At 47.7% G+C, this 17,061-nt stretch overlaps 1 protein-coding gene across 6 annotated transcripts in view; it reads left to right on the top strand.

Moving 5' to 3' along the window:
- DZANK1 (double zinc ribbon and ankyrin repeat domains 1) overlaps positions 1-17,061 on the top strand; it is a 54,118-nt gene that overhangs the window by 20,518 nt on the left and 16,539 nt on the right. For 5 of the 6 annotated variants that reach the window (XM_084775891.1, XM_084775893.1, XM_084775892.1 and 2 more), the window contains exons 7-12: positions 2,765-2,850; positions 4,319-4,436; positions 6,062-6,175; positions 10,513-10,605; positions 14,951-15,115; positions 16,709-16,916. In XM_084775891.1, coding sequence (XP_084632017.1) covers positions 2,765-2,850; positions 4,319-4,436; positions 6,062-6,175; positions 10,513-10,605; positions 14,951-15,115; positions 16,709-16,916 — 784 coding nt within the window. The remainder of the gene's footprint in view (positions 1-2,764; positions 2,851-4,318; positions 4,437-6,061; positions 6,176-10,512; positions 10,606-14,950; positions 15,116-16,708; positions 16,917-17,061) is intronic. The other variant, XM_084775890.1, reaches the window with a different exon arrangement.

A 17,061-nucleotide genomic window follows, 5' to 3' on the forward strand; every position in this document is an offset into this window, starting at 1 on the left:
GTGGGGTCTACTGTCTGTGTCTATGCAGGGCACTGTTGGCATAGCTGGTGAGGTCTACTGTCTGTGTCTATGCAGGGCACTGTTGGCATAGCTGGTGGGGTCTACTGTCTGTGTCTATGCAGGGCACTGTTGGCATAGCTGGTGGGGTCTACTCTCTGTGTCTATGCAGGGCACTGTTGGCATAGCTGGTGATGTCTACTGTCTGTGTCTATGCAGGGCACTGTTGGCATAGCTGGTGGGGTCTACTGTCTGTGTCTATGCAGGGCACTGTTGGCATAGCTGGTGGGGTCTACTGTCTGTGTCTATGCAGGGCACTGTTGGCATAGCTGGTGAGGTCTACTGTCTGTGGCTATGCAGGGCACTGTTGGCATAGCTGGTGGGGTCTACTGTCTGTGTCTATGCAGGGCACTGTTGGCATAGCTGGTGAGGTCTACTGTCTGTGTCTATGCAGGGCACTGTTGGCATAGCTGGTGGGGTCTACTGTCTGTGGCTATGCAGGGCACTGTTGGCATAGCTGGTGGGGTCTACTGTCTGTGGCTATGCAGGGCACTGTTGGCATAGCTGGTGAGGTCTACTGTCTGTGTCTATGCAGGGCACTGTTGGCATAGCTGGTGGGGTCTACTGTCTGTGTCTATGCAGGGCACTGTTGGCATAGCTGGTGGGGTCTACTGTCTGTGTCTATGCAGGGCACTGTTGGCATAGCTGGTGAGGTCTACTGTCTGTGTCTATGCAGGGCACTGTTGGCATAGCTGGTGGGGTCTACTGTCTGTGTCTATGCAGGGCACTGTTGGCATAGCTGGTGAGGTCTACTCTCTGTGTCTATGCAGGGCCCTGTTGGCATAGCTGGTGGGGTCTACTGTCTGTGTCTATGCAGGGCACTGTTGGCATAGCTGGTGGGGTCTACTGTCTGTGTCTACGCAGGGCACTGTTGGCATAGCTGGTGAGGTCTACTGTCTGTGGCTACGCAGGGCACTGTTGGCATAGCTGGTGGGGTCTACTGTCTGTGTCTACGCAGGGCACTGTTGGCATAGCTGGTGGGGTCTACTGTCTGTGTCTATGCAGGGCACTGTTGGCATAGCTGGTGAGGTCTACTGTCTGTGTCTATGCAGGGCACTGTTGGCATAGCTGGTGGGGTCTACTGTCTGTGTCTATGCAGGGCCCTGTTGGCATAGCTGGTGGGGTCTAACTGCGGCTTTGTGGGTTATATACTAGCATCTCCCTTGACTTTTCTGACTCTGATGTCTGGTTGTTGTTGGGAAATACATACTCAGCTGCTTAGGGGCAAAGGGAGCGCATGCCTACAGCTTATTCTTGTATGACCCAGAGAGTAAAGGGATATGCAGATTAACATAAACAATTCTTGGGGTTTTTTTCTTTTTCTTTTTCTTTTTTTTTTTTTTTGAGACAGGGTTTCTCTGTGTACCCTTGGCTGTCCTGGACTCACTTTGTAGACCAGGCTGGCCTCAAACTCACAGGGCTCCGTCTGCCTCTGCCTCCCGAGTGCTGGCATTAAAGACGTGCACCACCACACCCAGCTAACATTTCTTTAACCTAGGGGAGCAGGAGTTATTTTTGCTATTTTGATAACTTTTTTGGAAGTTTGATACATCAAAATAAGATATTATGTGCTCAGTGTGATGTTCACTTCTTTAATCCCTGGTTTCAGGAGGCTGAAGCAGAAGAAAAACATGGCCAGTCTTGTCTACATAGCAAGACTCTGTCTCAAAATAATATTACAAAAATACAGTAAAATGGGCATAAATGGCACAACTCATGGGGTTATTGTGAATGCCAAGGAGGAAATGGCTACAGTATGCATTTTACCATCAGTAGTAGTACGGCTAGCTTGGCCCCTTTATCTTTCTTCTTCAGACATCCTTTCTGTCCCATTCTGTACACCACGTCAGGCCATATGCATCCCAGGATGGGCCATGGGTAGCCCTGCGTGTGCCTGTGTGTTTTCTTACTGTGGGTTGCCTTGGATACACTCTTCTCCACTTCCCCATGCCCATCTTGGTGTTCCTGCCTCCAAGAAGCACTTCTCACATAAGCCTGCAGATTCAGATACTCTCTCTAGAGTCCCATGGGACACAGCGCGAGTCTGTTATCCTGCTGGGTCTATAGATTTCAGTTATTTTGTACGGATAGGAGGAGGTGCTTTAGGAACAGGGACCATGTGATATTTTGTTCGTTTACCCTTTCTCTGCACCAAGCACAGAAAAATTCATTCATGTAACTTATTTGTATAAGTAAGTCCTTTTGAGTTTTTCTACAAATAATATCTTTTTATTTTTATTTATTTATTTTAGTTTTTCGAGACAGGGTTTCTCTGTGTTAGCCTTGGCTGTCCTGGACTCGCTTTGTAGACCAGGCTGGCCTCGAACTCACAGCAATGCGCCTGCCTCTGCCTCCCGAGCGCTGGGATTAATGGCGTGCGCCACCACGCCCGGCTACAAATAATATCTTTAAGACAAATGGATATAACTTAAGTCTTCCAATTCTAAAATATGGTCTGCCTAATAGTAAATTCAAATATATTTTATTTTAAACTATCGTTGCAAATAAAATATACATATTTGTTCATGAATAACAAGTACTTAGTAAATTCTCATGTTGATTTCAGAATAAGTAGAAAGACTTTTCCCTGTGATAGTTTTAAAACATGAATGTTGACAAGTGAATTTTGAATGGCCTCTTCTATCCTATAGCCGTTACTGTGTTATGCAGACTCTATGTCTGTTCCTGTCTGTGTTCTTAATTTCAGTCCCCTGGCTTTGCACACATTACTGGCCAGAAGAGTCTGACAAGCACTGAGGTCATGAGGATCCAGAGGGAGACGGACTTCCTCAAGTATGTATCACTTTCTCTACTCTGTCTTAGATCCATCAAAGTTACACGTGGTCCATGAGATTGAAAATGAAATGTAACACTGTCTTTGCCCATTCCTAATGTTTGAAGTTAAATTTGTTGAGACAGGGACTTGCTGTGTAGGCCTGGCCTGGCATTTGCCATCTAATCCAGATTGGCCTAAAACTTGAAACAATTTTCTTGCCTCAGACTCCTGAGTGTTGGTATTTACCATACCTAGAAATATTTTAGAGTTTTAAAAATATATAATTAGTGAGAAGAGGCCAGGGCTGGAGTGATGGCTCCGTGGTTAGGAGCATTAGCTTTTCTTGCACAGGCCCTGGTCTTAATTCCCAGCATCCATGTGGTGGCTCAGTAACTCCACTTCCAGAGGGTCTAATACCCACCTCTGGCCTCTGTGGGCATGGGCATGCATTGCAGGCAAAACGTTCATACACAGAAAATTAAAATTTAAAGTAGAACATTTTTTAAAGAAAAAGAGGCTAACTGACACACACTAAAACGTCTGTATTTAAAGAGCGTGACTGACACATGTGTATGGAACTAACAGCACAATCCCAGGAATGAACAAGTCCGCCCTACACTGCGCCTTCTTATCCCGTCCCATCCAGGCAGCTCCTGGGCTGCTTCTTGTCACTCTAGCTCGGTTTGCATGGATTCCATTCATGGTCTTCATAGTCTTTTAAAACTCTGATATTAAATATGAAATTGTTTAAATGCTTATGTCCTGTTGTTGAATTTACTTCTATGCCACTATGAAATAACCTGCTTTACCCCTGGTGACATCTTTTGTTCAGACATCTACTTGCTCTATTAATAAGCGGCCACTTCTGCCTTCTTTTAACTACTGTCTTAGTAGAATATTGTATCTTATAACTTACCTTTGTTCCCCTACTTTTCTACTTTTTCTTTTAAGCAAAATACAGTTTTACTTTTGTTGTTGTTGAATTAAATCTCTATGTTAAAACCCGAGCTGGGCATGGTGAGGCACGCCTTTAACCCAGCTCTTGGGAGGCAGAGGCAAATGGATCTCTGTGAGTTTGAGGCCAGCCTGGTCTACAAAGTGAGTTCAGGACAGCCAGGGCTACACAGAGAAACCTTGTCTGAAAAAACCAAAAATGAAAAAGAAAAAAAAAGTTATGTTGGACAATCTCTGCATTCTAATGAAGATATTTAGAAACGCACACACATACACTTCTTAAGAATTTTCCCTCTAACTTTCATATCATATGTGCATGTGTGCGTGTGTTGTGCATGAGTTTAATTAGGGTTGCTTGCATAAGCACAGCTACTGTTCAGTAGGTACATCACTGATAAAAATGTCCCCCCAACAAACCTTTTGCTACCAATGGTCCTTGGGGGTCAGGAGCTAATGCACCCTCCACATTCATTGGATATATATGAATTATTGTAGACCCTTATGGGTAAATGGAAACCTGTTCTGTTGTAGGTGTGCCCACTGTCTGGCGTCCCGTCCATCTGATCCTTTTGCTCGATTTTGTCAAGAATGTGGCGCTCCTGTCCCACCCATATTTGGCTATCGGCTTCCACCCCCAGAAGGGGCTCAGGTAAGCTGCAGAATGGAAGCATTTGTGTCTCGTTTATGTGACGTGTACAGATAGCCATGGCAAGGGCCTTACATGAGCCACAAACATAAATACTCACTGAAAGAATTTTGAATACATTGATCTCTTGCTATCTGGATCCTTCTTGAGAATAGAAGGACACTCTCCCAGCAGGATTTCCTTTGTATGGCCTTGAAGAAGACAGACTGAGAAACAGTCGGACATCTTAGTTTTTAATGAGACAAAGTTGGCCCAAAACTGGCTGGGCAGTGGTGGCGCACGCCTTTAATCCCAGCACTTGGGAGGCAGAGGCAGGTGGATCGCTGTGAGTTTGAGGCCAGCCTGCTCTACAAAGTGAGTCCAGAACAGTCAAGGCTACACAGAGAAACCCTGTTTTGAAAAAACAAACAAACAAAAAACTGTGCTCAAGTACCTCAGGCTTATAAGGCTGTGAGCTGTGGTGTGGGCTGGACAGAATATAAAATCTAAGACTGTTTTCAAGTTTGCCTAAGCTTTTACTTATATTGAGCTTTCTTTTACCGCTCTGCAGGTAGAGATGTGTGGATGCTTGCACAAACTGAGAACATATTGAAACATTACAGTCAGATTTCTTGTTAAAATCTCCAGCCTGGGAGAATGCCCCAGTCAGTAAAATGCTGCTTGACTTGCCAGCGCAAGGACCTCAACACCTAGCTCACTGGCCAGCCACGGGGCTGCAGGCTTAGCCTAACTTGTGAGCTGCAGGCCAGTGAGAATCCCCATCTCAGAGGAGATCGCATTCCTGATGATGACACCTGAGGTCATCTTCTGACCTCCACACACACACACACCTGTGCATCCATGTGCACCTACACATACATGAGCACATGCACATCTTAATATTTTGGGGGATTTCACACTTGAGCACTACACCTATATCTACCTACCCCAACACACACACACACACACACACACTTTTACCAAAAGTTAAAATAGAAATCATAATAAAAGCAAAACAGTCTACTCAAAACATACAAAGAAGAAGAAGAAGAAGAAAAAAAAAAAAAAACAGCCAGGTAATCCCAGTACTCGGGAGGCAGAGGCAGGCAGATTACTGTGAGTTCAAAGCCAGCGTGGTCTACACAGTGAGTCCAGGACAGCCAAGACTAAACACTGAAACCCTGTCTGGGAAAAAAAAAAAGAAAAGAAAGAAAGAAAACCAACAGCAGTAACAAACAAAGATCCTTGGACACTCACCTGTCTGTTGGTTACCCAGGGACCACTGGTCCTCTTTGTTTGCCACTGGGGGTGTCATCTCAGCAATGTTTTAGATAAGGTAGACCTGGACAGCAGCAGCCACAGATGTGCTGCTGTCCTCAGCCTGCCCTGTCCTGGAGGAGCCACTGCCCAGAGCAGGGAGGAGGACCAGCCTGGGAGGACCATGTGCTCTTGTGCAAATGGGCATTTTCTGGAAAATTTCAGTTTGTTTCTCAGGTTTGGCTTGCAGTTCAAATTCTAGAGGAAACAATAAAATAAAATAATAGGAAAGGTAATTATTTTAAGTGTTTCCAAAAGCAAATCAAGCTGTAGGAACTAAGTCCTGTCGGCATTTACCTCCCAAGGCCAACCTGACCTTTTCCTTTGAGCAGATGGGTCTGTGCGCAGAATGTGGAAGTCTGGTTCCCATGAACACCCCCATCTGCGTGGTGTGCGAGGCTCCTCTTGCTCCCCAGCTGCGGCCTCAGGCCAGTCTCCACCTGATGGTAAGGAAGTGTGATTCTGTGGAAATATGAACGGTTGTGTGTCTGTCGTTAGCTGGTGGGGTGGACTAATGATTGACAAACTGCTGTCTTGTGAACAAACCCATTCTGTACTGGCTGTGCTGGCTCAAATAAATAACTTGCCTATAGGATCTGTAAATAAGAAGCCTACACATATTCCCAGAAACAACTGAGAATGGATTACAATATGCTAATTTAGATAATGTTGTACCAAAGTATTCAGACTTCAGAATTATAGTAGCTATTGACTGACAGTTGTCCACTGACGGCGGCCTCATGTTTTCCCTTGTGCCGTCTGACGGTGGCTTCCTAGTTTGTGGAAAGAGGGTGGTTAGGATGAGTCATAAGCTGGCCTCTCCCTGTGCTTCCTTCACCTTTCCAGCTTCAAGCAGCGGCCTCTTAGGGCCTCCTTCTCGAGAGCCTGACCCTGCCACACACTTCGTGGCCTTAACAGCTTTCTGAAACTTTAACACGAGCTTCCATGACGCCCATTGTTGCATCTTTCATGGCTGCAAAACCAGCACCCTGAGAATGATGCTACTAAATGCTGCTGCCAGAAGCCGGGCGTGGTGGCGCACGCCTTTAATCCCAGCACTTGGGAGGCAGAGGCAGGTGATCACTGTGAGTTTGAGGCCAGCCTGGTCTACAAAGTGAGTCCAGGACAGCCAAGGCAACACAGAGAAACCCTGTCTCAAAAAAAATAAAAAAATAAAAATTCTGTTGCCAGCTCCAGATAAACTGGCTCAACTGTCTCTTCTACCACAATCGTTGGCTCCTTAGTGTCTGAACCTAAAAATACTCACCTAAGGGTGGTGGCAATTTTTCCCCTTCAATTTACATTTTACAAACTGCACCCTTCTATGGGTGGGGTCTTGTCCTATAGGCATTTTCATATTATTCCAGGGCAAAATGTGCAAAATGTGAGGTTTCTCCTTAATTGCACCAGTCTTATTAACAGTCACTGCTTCCCTCCACCTTCATCTCCTCCCTCCTCCCCCCACCTCCGTCTCCTCCCTCCTCCCCCCACCTCCATCTTCTCCCTCCTCCCCCCACCTCCATCTCCTCCCCCACCTCCATCTCCTCCCTCCTCCCCAACCTCCATCTCCTCCCTCCTCCCCCCACCTCCATCTCCTCCCTCCTCCTCCCCCACCTCCATCTCCTCCCTCCTCCCCCACCTCCATCTCCTCCCTCCTCCCCCCACCTCCATCTCCTCCCTCCTCCCCCCACCTCCATCTCCTCCCTCCTCCCCCCACCTCCATCTCCTCCCTCCTCCTCCCCCACCTCCATCTCCTCCCTCCTCCCCCCACCTCCATCTCCTCCCTCCTCCCCCCACCTCCATCTCCTCCCTCCTCCCCCCACCTCCATCTCCTCCCTCCTCCCCCCACCTCCATCTCCTCCCTCCTCCCCCACCTCCATCTCCTCCCTCCTCCCCCCCACCTGCATCTCCTCCCTCCTCCCCCCACCTCCATCTCCTCCCTCCTCCCCCCACCTCCATCTCCTCCCTCCTCCCCCCACCTCCATCTCCTCCCTCCTCCCCCCACCTCCATCTTCTCCCTCCTCCCCCCCACCTGCATCTCCTCCCTCCTCCCCCCCACCTCCATCTCCTCCCCCTCCCCCCCACCTCCATCTCCTCCCTCCTCCCCCCCACCTCCATCTCCTCCCTCCTCCCCCCACCTCCATCTCCCTCCCTCCTCCCCCCCACCTGCATCTCCTCCCTCCTCCCCCCACCTCCATCTCCTCCCTCCTCCCCCCCACCTGCATCTCCTCCCTCCTCCCCCCACCTCCATCTCCTCTCTCCTCCCCCCCACCTGCATCTCCTCCCTCCTCCCCCCACCTCCATCTCCTCCCTCCTCCCCCCACCTGCAACTCCTCCCTCCTCCCCCCACCTCCATCTTCTCCCTCCCCCCACCTCCATCCCTCCCTCCTCCCCCCACCTCCATCTCCTCCCTCCTCCCCCCACCTCCATCTCCTCCCTCCTCCCCCACCCACCTCCCCTCCCAGCCCCCCCCCCCCACCTCCATCTCCCCTCCCCCCACCACCTCCGCCTCCCACCTCCATCTCCTCCCCCCTCCACCCCACTCAGCAGCCTCCCACCCCCCCCACCTCCATCTCCTCCCTCCTCCCCCACCTCCATCTCCCTCCCTCCTCCCCCCACCTCCATCTCCTCCCTCCTCCCCCACCTCCATCTCCTCCCCCTCCCCCCACCTCCCTCCTCCCCCCCCACCTCCATCTCCTCCCTCCTCCCCCACTCCATCTCCTCCCCTCCCCCACCTCCATCCCCCCCCACCCTCCTCCCCCCACCTCCATCTCCTCCCTCCTCCCCCCCACCTCCATCTCTCCCTCCTCCCCCACCTCCATCTCCTCCCTCCTCCCCCCACCTCCATCTCCTCCCCCCTCCCCCCCACCTCCATCTCCTCCCCCCCCACCTCCATCTTCTCCCTCCTCCCCCACCTCCATCTCCTCCCTCCTCCCCCACCTCCATCTCCTCCCTCCTCCCCCCACCTCCATCTCCTCCCTCCTCCCCCACCTCCATCTTCTCCCTCCTCCCCCACCTCCATCTCCTCCCCCTCCCCCACCTCCATCTCCTCCCTCCTCCCCCCCACCTCCATCTCCTCCCTCCTCCCCCCCACCTCCATCTCCTCCCCCTCCCCCCCACCTCCATCTCCTCCCCCCCCACCTCCATCTCTCCCTCCTCCCCACCTCCATCTCCTCCTCCTCCCACCTCCATCCCTCCCCTCCCCCACCTCCATCTCCTCCCTCCTCCCCCACCTCCATCTCCTCCCTCCTCCCCCCACCTCCATCTCCTCCCTCCTCCCCCCCCACCTCCATCTCCTCCCTCCTCCCCCCACCTCCATCTTCTCCCTCCTCCCCCACCTCCATCTCCTCCCTCCTCCCCCACCTCCATCTCCTCCCTCCTCCCCCACCTGCATCTTCTCCCTCCTCCCCCACCTCCATCTCCTCCCTCCTCCCCCACCTCCATCTTCTCCCTCCTCCCCCACCTCCATCTCCTCCCTCCTCCCCCACCTCCATCTCCTCCCTCCTCCCCCACCTGCATCTCCTCCCTCCTCCCCCCACCTCCATCTCCTCCCTCCTCCCCCACCTGCATCTCCTCCCTCCTCCCCCACCTGCATCTCCTCCCTCCTCCCCCACCTCCATCTTCTCCCTCCTCCCCCACCTCCATCTCCTCCCTCCTCCCCCACCTCCATCTCCCCCCTCCCCCCCACCTCCATCTCCTCCCTCCTCCCCCACCTGCATCTCCTCCCTCCTCCCCCCACCTCCATCTCCTCCCTCCTCACTTCTAGCTCTATCTAGTTCCGCCACCTCTATTTCTGTGTCGCATCTTAACTTGTGGATTGACTTGAGAAGTTGCATTTATATTTTCTTCTGACAGTCACTTCTTCTACTTCTAAGTCATAACCTACAGAACAAATCTAAATTCATAATTAGCATAAAGTTCAGGTCCCAACTGACTTGTGAATCCACAGACTGAGCTTCTGCCGGTCTCAATGACTGCTCTTTATGGGGTGGGCCATGAAGCAGAGAGCCTGTTGATTGTTAGGCTCCTCACATTGGGGATGGGAACATAATCACTGTAAAATTTCAAATTATCTTCCTCAAACCAAATAAATACTATTTTATATTTTTGTTTGCTTGCTTGCAGCTCTGTCTCTTAAAACTGTGTTCATTTGTCTGGGACCATGTTGCAGTCATCCCCAGACCAATGTAGTATTTCTGACTGGGTGCTGTAGCATCAGTAGCTGACCATCAGGACTGTGGGGCACCTGCTGGGGGATGGTCTGATGTATTTTGATGCTAATTACTGCTTGCTGTCTCTGGCCCAACTTTTGCTTAATAAAAAGCCATCCCACCTGGGCAGGGCAGGAGATATGTGGGGCTAGGAGAGAGAGGTATCCTGAGAAAAGAAAAGGAGGAAGGAGAGAGACCTGAAGTGAAGAGGGGAAGGCGCCATGGGTTAGCTGGAGGAGAAGCACATGGCCTGCAGCGTGGATGGAAAATCCAGGCCAGGTGAAGAACATGAGCAAGTAGTTGGGATTATGGATAGAAGGTAGCTTGTAGAAGTTATTGGAAGCAGATGGCATGGGACTGAGGCAGGGACCCCATGCCTGCCCACTATAGGAGGTAATTTAGGATTGATGTCTGCCCTGCCCCAGGCTAACTGAGGCTATTTTAAAATATAACAAGTGTCTGTGTCTTAATTGATCGCTAGCCGGGGCTACAGGTAATACAGGTAATTTTAACAGCAGTAGGCACCTCCATCCTGTCATTGTTCATTCTGTTTGTAATTCCCTGTTGTCAAGGAGAAGGTGGTCTGTCGCACCTGTGGCACTGGGAATCCTGCTCACCTGAGATACTGTGTCACCTGTGAGGGGGCCCTGCCTGCAGCACAAGAGGTAAGTGGTGTGTATGTGAAGGTCCTGCCTTTGGGAGCTGCTGACTGCCCAGTGTTGATGTTAGTAAAGAAGCAACAGAGTGTTAGTGGGGGAGGAAGACCATTATGACACAGAAAACAGGGCTGGCCTCGCAGGTGAAAGAACTCACCACAGAAGCTTGGCAACCTGTGGTCATGGTCTTCACAGTGGAAGGAGAGAATTAACTCCCCAAATTGCCCTCTGACCTCCACTGCAGACATTTTAATATGTGGTCATTTTCCTGATACTTGCACTGGAGATAACTTTCCACTTATTTCTGTCTTCAATGTCTTTCTTTTTCATTTCACCAACACAGATGTTATCATATATTTAACTGTACACTATCACTTCTTACCAACGCCTCATACTCGCTCCTTACGACGTCACCTCTTGCGTCCGTAGGGTGCTGGTCACATGCTTCTCTTATACTTGATAGTGTGGGTGCAGCATCTCCCTCCTCCCGTCAGGCCCGGGATGGATGAACTTTGTCCTCTTTTTAAAGTCCTCACATTTTACATCCTGGTTCTTATTTTGTCTTTTATTGTTTCCTTCTCTTTGCTTTGCTTTTTAATTTGATCCTCTGTTTTTTAATTTTCTTTTTATTGGCTCACTTATTTAATTTTTTATACAGGTTCTCACTATTTAATCCTGGCTGCCTTGGAACTCACTATGTTGACCAGGCTCACATCTACAGGCTCACATCTACCTGCCTCTGCTTGCTGATTAATGAGATTAAAGGTGTATGCCACCATGCATGGCCTCCTTCTCCTCCTCCTCCTCCTCCTTCCTCCTCTTCTCATTTTCTATTTAGTGTGTGTGCTAAACACAAGCATATGAAGGTCAGGAATCAGTTTTTTCCTTCTATGATGTGGATCCTGGCAATCAAACTCAAATTTTCAAGCTTGGAGCAAGCACCTTTACTTGCTGAGTCAGCTCTTCAGCCCCTTTGTAATTTCCTAAAATAAAATTTCAGATCACTAACTTGAAGTTTTTTTCCTCTTTCTAAGACAAGCTATAAATTTCCGAAGAGCTTCTTTAGCATCATTTGTAAATATAAATGTATATGTTGTGTTTTCATGATAGTACTATTTAAAATACCATCCATCTTACCTGGGATGTCTTCTTTGTTCTAAGACCTAGTCAATAATTATTTTCTAAATTACCAAATTGTTTTCTCCTCAGTACCTTATTAGTAGTGATGACATAAAGTTAACTTTTATGGTCAGAGCACATGCTCATGTGGTTTCTTTCTTTCTTTAAAGATTTATTAATTTATTACGTATACATTGCTCTGCCTGCATGTATGCCTGTACTCCAGAAGAGGGCACTAGATCTCATTATAGTTGGTTGTGAGCCACCACGTGGTTGCCGGGAATTGAACTCAGGACCTTTGGAAGAACAAACAGTGCTCTTACCCTCTGAGCCATCTCTCCAGCTCCTCTATGTGGTTTCTTAATTTAATAAGATTTATTCTGTGGCCCATCATATGCTCTAACTTAGAAGCACCTGAAACACACCTGAGATGTGTGTTTTCTGTCATTGTTAAATATGATATTCTGTAAATACCAGTTAAATAACTTTGCTGGTTTTTCTGTTTGTTTGCTTTGGTTTGGGTTTTTCTATTTCTTCTAGCAATTTTTAAAGAAGAGGCAGTAAATAATTATATATACACATAAAAAAATGAAAAGCTTTAAAAAAAATGAAAAGCTTAAAACATTGATTTTAAAAAGCCGAAGAGAGGGCTAGAGAAATGGCTTGGTGGTTAAGGGCACAGCTTGCTCTTCCAGAGGTCCTGAGTTCAATTCCCAGCAACCACATGGTGGCTCACAACCATCTATAATGTTATCTGATGCCCTCTTCTGCAGGTAAAGCACTCATATACAATAAATAAATCTTAAAAAAAAAAAAAGTTGAAGAGAAGCTGAGCATGGTAGCAGGCCTATAATCCCAGCATAGGGGTGAGGCAGGAGAACCCTGAATCCCAGGCCAGCCTTGGCTACAAAGCAAAACTGTGACCCAAAAGATGAAAGAGAAAACAGAAAGAAAGTAAATTGAAGGCAGGAATAAGTGAAAGGCTACCCCATGTTCAGACGTCAGGAGAATTAACATAGATAAAATGTCTGCAGTTTCCAAACAGTCTACAGAAACAGGGAAATCCTGTCAAATTTCGATGGCTTTGTTTTTTTTTTTTTTTACAAAATGGAGAAAAGAATCGTAACGTTTATGTTGAATTATAAAAGACTTGGAGTAGTCAAGGCAATCTTAAAAGAACAAAGCTGGAGCCTTCACATTTCCTGATGTACTGCAGCACCTGAGTAATCAAACAGCCCAGTGCTGGCTTATGGAGCAGCCCGTGGAGCCCAGTAAGCCCACAGCTAGCCAGGAAGAAACCCACAGGTCTACCACCGATTGATTTTTAAAATGTTGTTTGTTTGTTGGGTGTTTTGTTGTCATGTATATCTGTGTACCTCAAAGGCCAGAAGATGGTGTTGGGTGCCCTTGGACTGGAGTTACACATGGTTGTGAGCTGCCACATGGGTGCTGGGAATTGAACTGGGGTCCTCTGGAAAAGCAACCTTCTTAACTGCTAAGCCGTCTCCCAAGCCTCCCACCAATTGATTTTGGACAAAGATTCTAAGTACACAAAATGAGGAAAGGATAATTTCTTTAATAAATTGTGCTAAGAAAATCAGATCTCAGCCTGCAGAAATATGAAACCAGCTCTTTTCTTGTAGCCTGTACCACAAGCAATTCAAAGTGAACCAATGATTTGAAACATAAGACTTGAAACTACAAAGCTACTAGAAGAAACAAGAAAACCTCTAGGACATTTTCTGGTGATGACTTTCTGGCTCTGGCCCTAAAATATAGCAACAAAAATAGAAATGCACAAACTGGGCTACACAACAGAAAGCCGGTTCCACACCCCACAGCAACCAGCAGGGTAAAGACCTCAGCCGGGTGGAAGAAAACACCCAAACTACACTCACAAGTAGTTACCCACCCACTATGACAGACTGAATACAGCTCCATAACAAAAGGTGCTTAAAATATGAACAAAGGACTTAATTAGACACTCTTAAAAAAAAGTTACAGGTAGCACCCAGGCCTTGAGAAATGCCTGGTACCCCCAACCGTCAGCTCGAGGCTAGTGAGGAGGCCCTGCAGGGCTAACACCTGTTGTGCAAGCCTCACAGCCCAAGTTTGATCCCTAGAACCCAGAGTGGAGGAACAAAACCAAGTCCCAAATTTGTCCTCTGACCTCCCTGTGCCCTCCTTGGTAAGCACGTGTGTGCACACACATTTACACACGCATGCATTCACACATATTTAGGCATGCACACACACATACATACAAATAAAGTAACTTTTAAAAAAGATTTATTTATTATGTACACAGTGTTCTACCTGCGTGTACGTACACCTGCATGACAGAAGAGGGCTCCAGATCTCATTATAGATGGTTGTGAGCCACCATGTGGTTGCTAGGAATTGAACTCAGGACCCGTGGAAAAGCAGCCAGTGCTTTTAACCTCTGACCCATCTCTCCAGCCCATAAAGTAACTTCTAAGTGAGATATTACCTCACTCCAGTTACAATGGCTGTTATCAAGAAAGCAAAAATAACAAATGCTGGTGAGTCTGTGGGAAAAAAAGAACCCTTATACACTATTGACGGAAATGTAGGTTATATATAAATATGCAAAACAGGCTGGAGAGACCTCTAAAAAATAAAAATATATTATCGTGTGATCCAGCAGTCTCACTACTGGATATATATCCAAAGAAAATATCAATATGTCAAAGAGATAGCTGCATCCCCTGGTCATTGCACTCCACATAGCCGTGATACAACTGCAAACTGACCTTCTCTCTTTTTTTTTTTTTAGTTTTTTGAGTCAGAGTTTCTCTGTGTAGCCTTGACTGTCCTCGAATTTGCTTTGTACACGAAACTGGCCTCAAACTCACAGAAATCCCTCTGGGATATATTCCTGTAAGTGCTTGTCCATGTGTAGGAGAAAGGCAGAGGTAGAGCTGTTAGGTCAGTGGGCAGAGACATGTGTTATTTTGATGGTTAGAGATTGTATGGTGTAGACTACTTTACATGGCAGATTAAAACTCTAAAATCACCAGGGGTGGTGGTGCGTGCACACCTTTGCTTTCAGCACCAGGGAGGCAGAGACAGGAGGATCTGTTCATTGGAGGCCAGCCTGGTGTACAAAGTGAGTTCCAGGACAGCCAAGGCTACACAGAAAAACCCTATCTCAAAAAACAAACAAACAAACAAACAACTCTCTAAAATCATAAGAATATTTTCTGTTCTCTAGTTCGGCATTTCTGCCACCCACTGTGTCTGCCCAAAATGTGGGGCCAGCAATCATCTGTCCGCCCGATTCTGTGGCTCCTGTGGTATTTATGTGAAGTCCATAACAAGATTTAGGATGAACAACAGCTTGGCCCTGGTTGCTGAGGGACCTCATGCATTTTCTGAGGTAAGAACCCTGTGTACCTTGCCTTGTAAATCAGTCCAGGAGAACAGAACCAAAATACATAGACCTTGAACATGGACTTTGAATTAGGTATGCCAATAAATTACATTTAGGTTGTGGCACACACCTTTAATCCTAACAGAGGCAGAGGCAGGAGGATCTCTGTGAGTTCAGGGCCAGCCTGGTCTACAAAGCAAATCCTGGACAGCTAAGGCTACACAGAGAAACCCTGTCTAGAAAAACCAAAAAAAAAAAAAAAAGTAAATTAATTGAATTTTGGTTTTAAGCACTTGAATGATTTCTTCAAAAATTACATATTTACACAAGTTCAAATCTAATCTAGAGTAAAAGGTAAAACACCATATATCAAAAACAAAAAAATCAGAAAACTAAAATTGCATTGTTCCAAAGGAAATTCAGGCCTAATAGCACTTGTGAGGCCCCAAAGAGAAGTGACTTTCTCTGCATGGGGCAGAATGAACTTCTGGATTTTTCCAGGAGCATTCCAAGAACCTTCCTCCCTGCTCTGCTGTGTTTTTGAAATCCTACATGAAGTGTGTAAGATTTCTCCCTGGCTTGTCATTCAGCAGCACACATAGGGGCCGCCATAGGGGGCGCCATTTTCCTGTTAGCAGTCACAGATTCTCTAAGCTGCACAACGCCCGTCAGCATCACGTTCTTTCTTTACCGATGGAAACTGAAGACAGATAGTCACTAGAGAGACTGCATTAGCGCCCACTTATAGAGGACACATGCCATCTTAACTCAGACATAAGGGGGGTGAGAGCGAGGAAGGGGGGGGCGGGGAGGTGGGCACTGCTGGGCCCATTCATTAGGCTGCCTGGCATCTGTTAACATTTGTTAGTAGTATATGCATTTCCTTAGACGTTTTCTTCTTTCTGTGGTTGCACAGTAAAGACTGTGCTTTATTGAATTCTAGAACTGAGAGGGTAGATGTCTTCCAGGCCCCAGGCAGGACAGAATCAGATCATTAATCAGATAAATTGGGGATAGTAAATGGCCAGAGGGAAGGGACTGCTGTCATGGATGAAGCTAAGACTTGCTGAGACAGAGAAGCAAGGGGGCGGGAGGCAGGCAATGGTGGGGAGAAAAAAACTTTTAGTTCAAAAGAACTTTGAGCCCAGCACAGTGGTACACACTTGAAATCGCAGCACTCAGAAAGGCAGAGGCAAGCAGACCTATGAGTTCCAGGCCGGCCTGGTCTACAAAGCGAGTCTAGGACAGTCAAGGCTACACAGAGAAACCCTGGCTCGAAAAGCCAAAAACAACAACAAAAAAACCTTTTCAAAGAAAGTTTGTAGGAGTTTTATTCTGATTTAAATTGTTTTCTGTGGCTGGGCATGGTGGCACACACGCCTCTAATCCCAGCACTCAGGAGGCAGAGGCAGGTAGATCGTTGTGTGTTCGGGGCCAGCCTGGTCTACAAAGCGAGTCCAGAGCAACCAAGGCTACACAGAGAAACCCTGTCTCGAAAAACAAAAACAAAAACAAAAACAAAAACAAAAAACAATTGTATTCTGTGAATGGAGGTGGGGTTGATTAATTAAAGTATGGTTTAACCTTACTTGCTCACAGCCCCGATCTGCCTGGCAGCCTCTAAATGTCTCTCTGCCCACATCTGCTGCTGAGTCTAAGAAGGACACGGGCACGCAGACCTCTGGCCTGCTCTACCCATCTGGCAAGCTCCTGGCGAAGAAGGAGCTGGAGGCTGCGTCTCACAGGCAGCGACAGGAGAAGATGAGTGACCACAGGCCAGTCCTCACGGCCATCAGCCCAGGAAGAGGTGAGGGGACCGCCTGCTCCTGGTGGGAGGAATCACTTTGTCTGAAAGAACCTCCTGTATTTTCACCCTTTGAGATTGCTTTGTTCCTTTTCTTTGTAAGAACAGTCGCTTTTCCTCAAGCGTTTACTCCTCCAATACTTTACCT

The sequence above is a fragment of the Acomys minous genome, assembly GCF_964271855.1.
Source record: "Acomys minous genome assembly, chromosome: 3".
NCBI lineage: Eukaryota > Metazoa > Chordata > Mammalia > Rodentia > Muridae > Acomys > Acomys minous.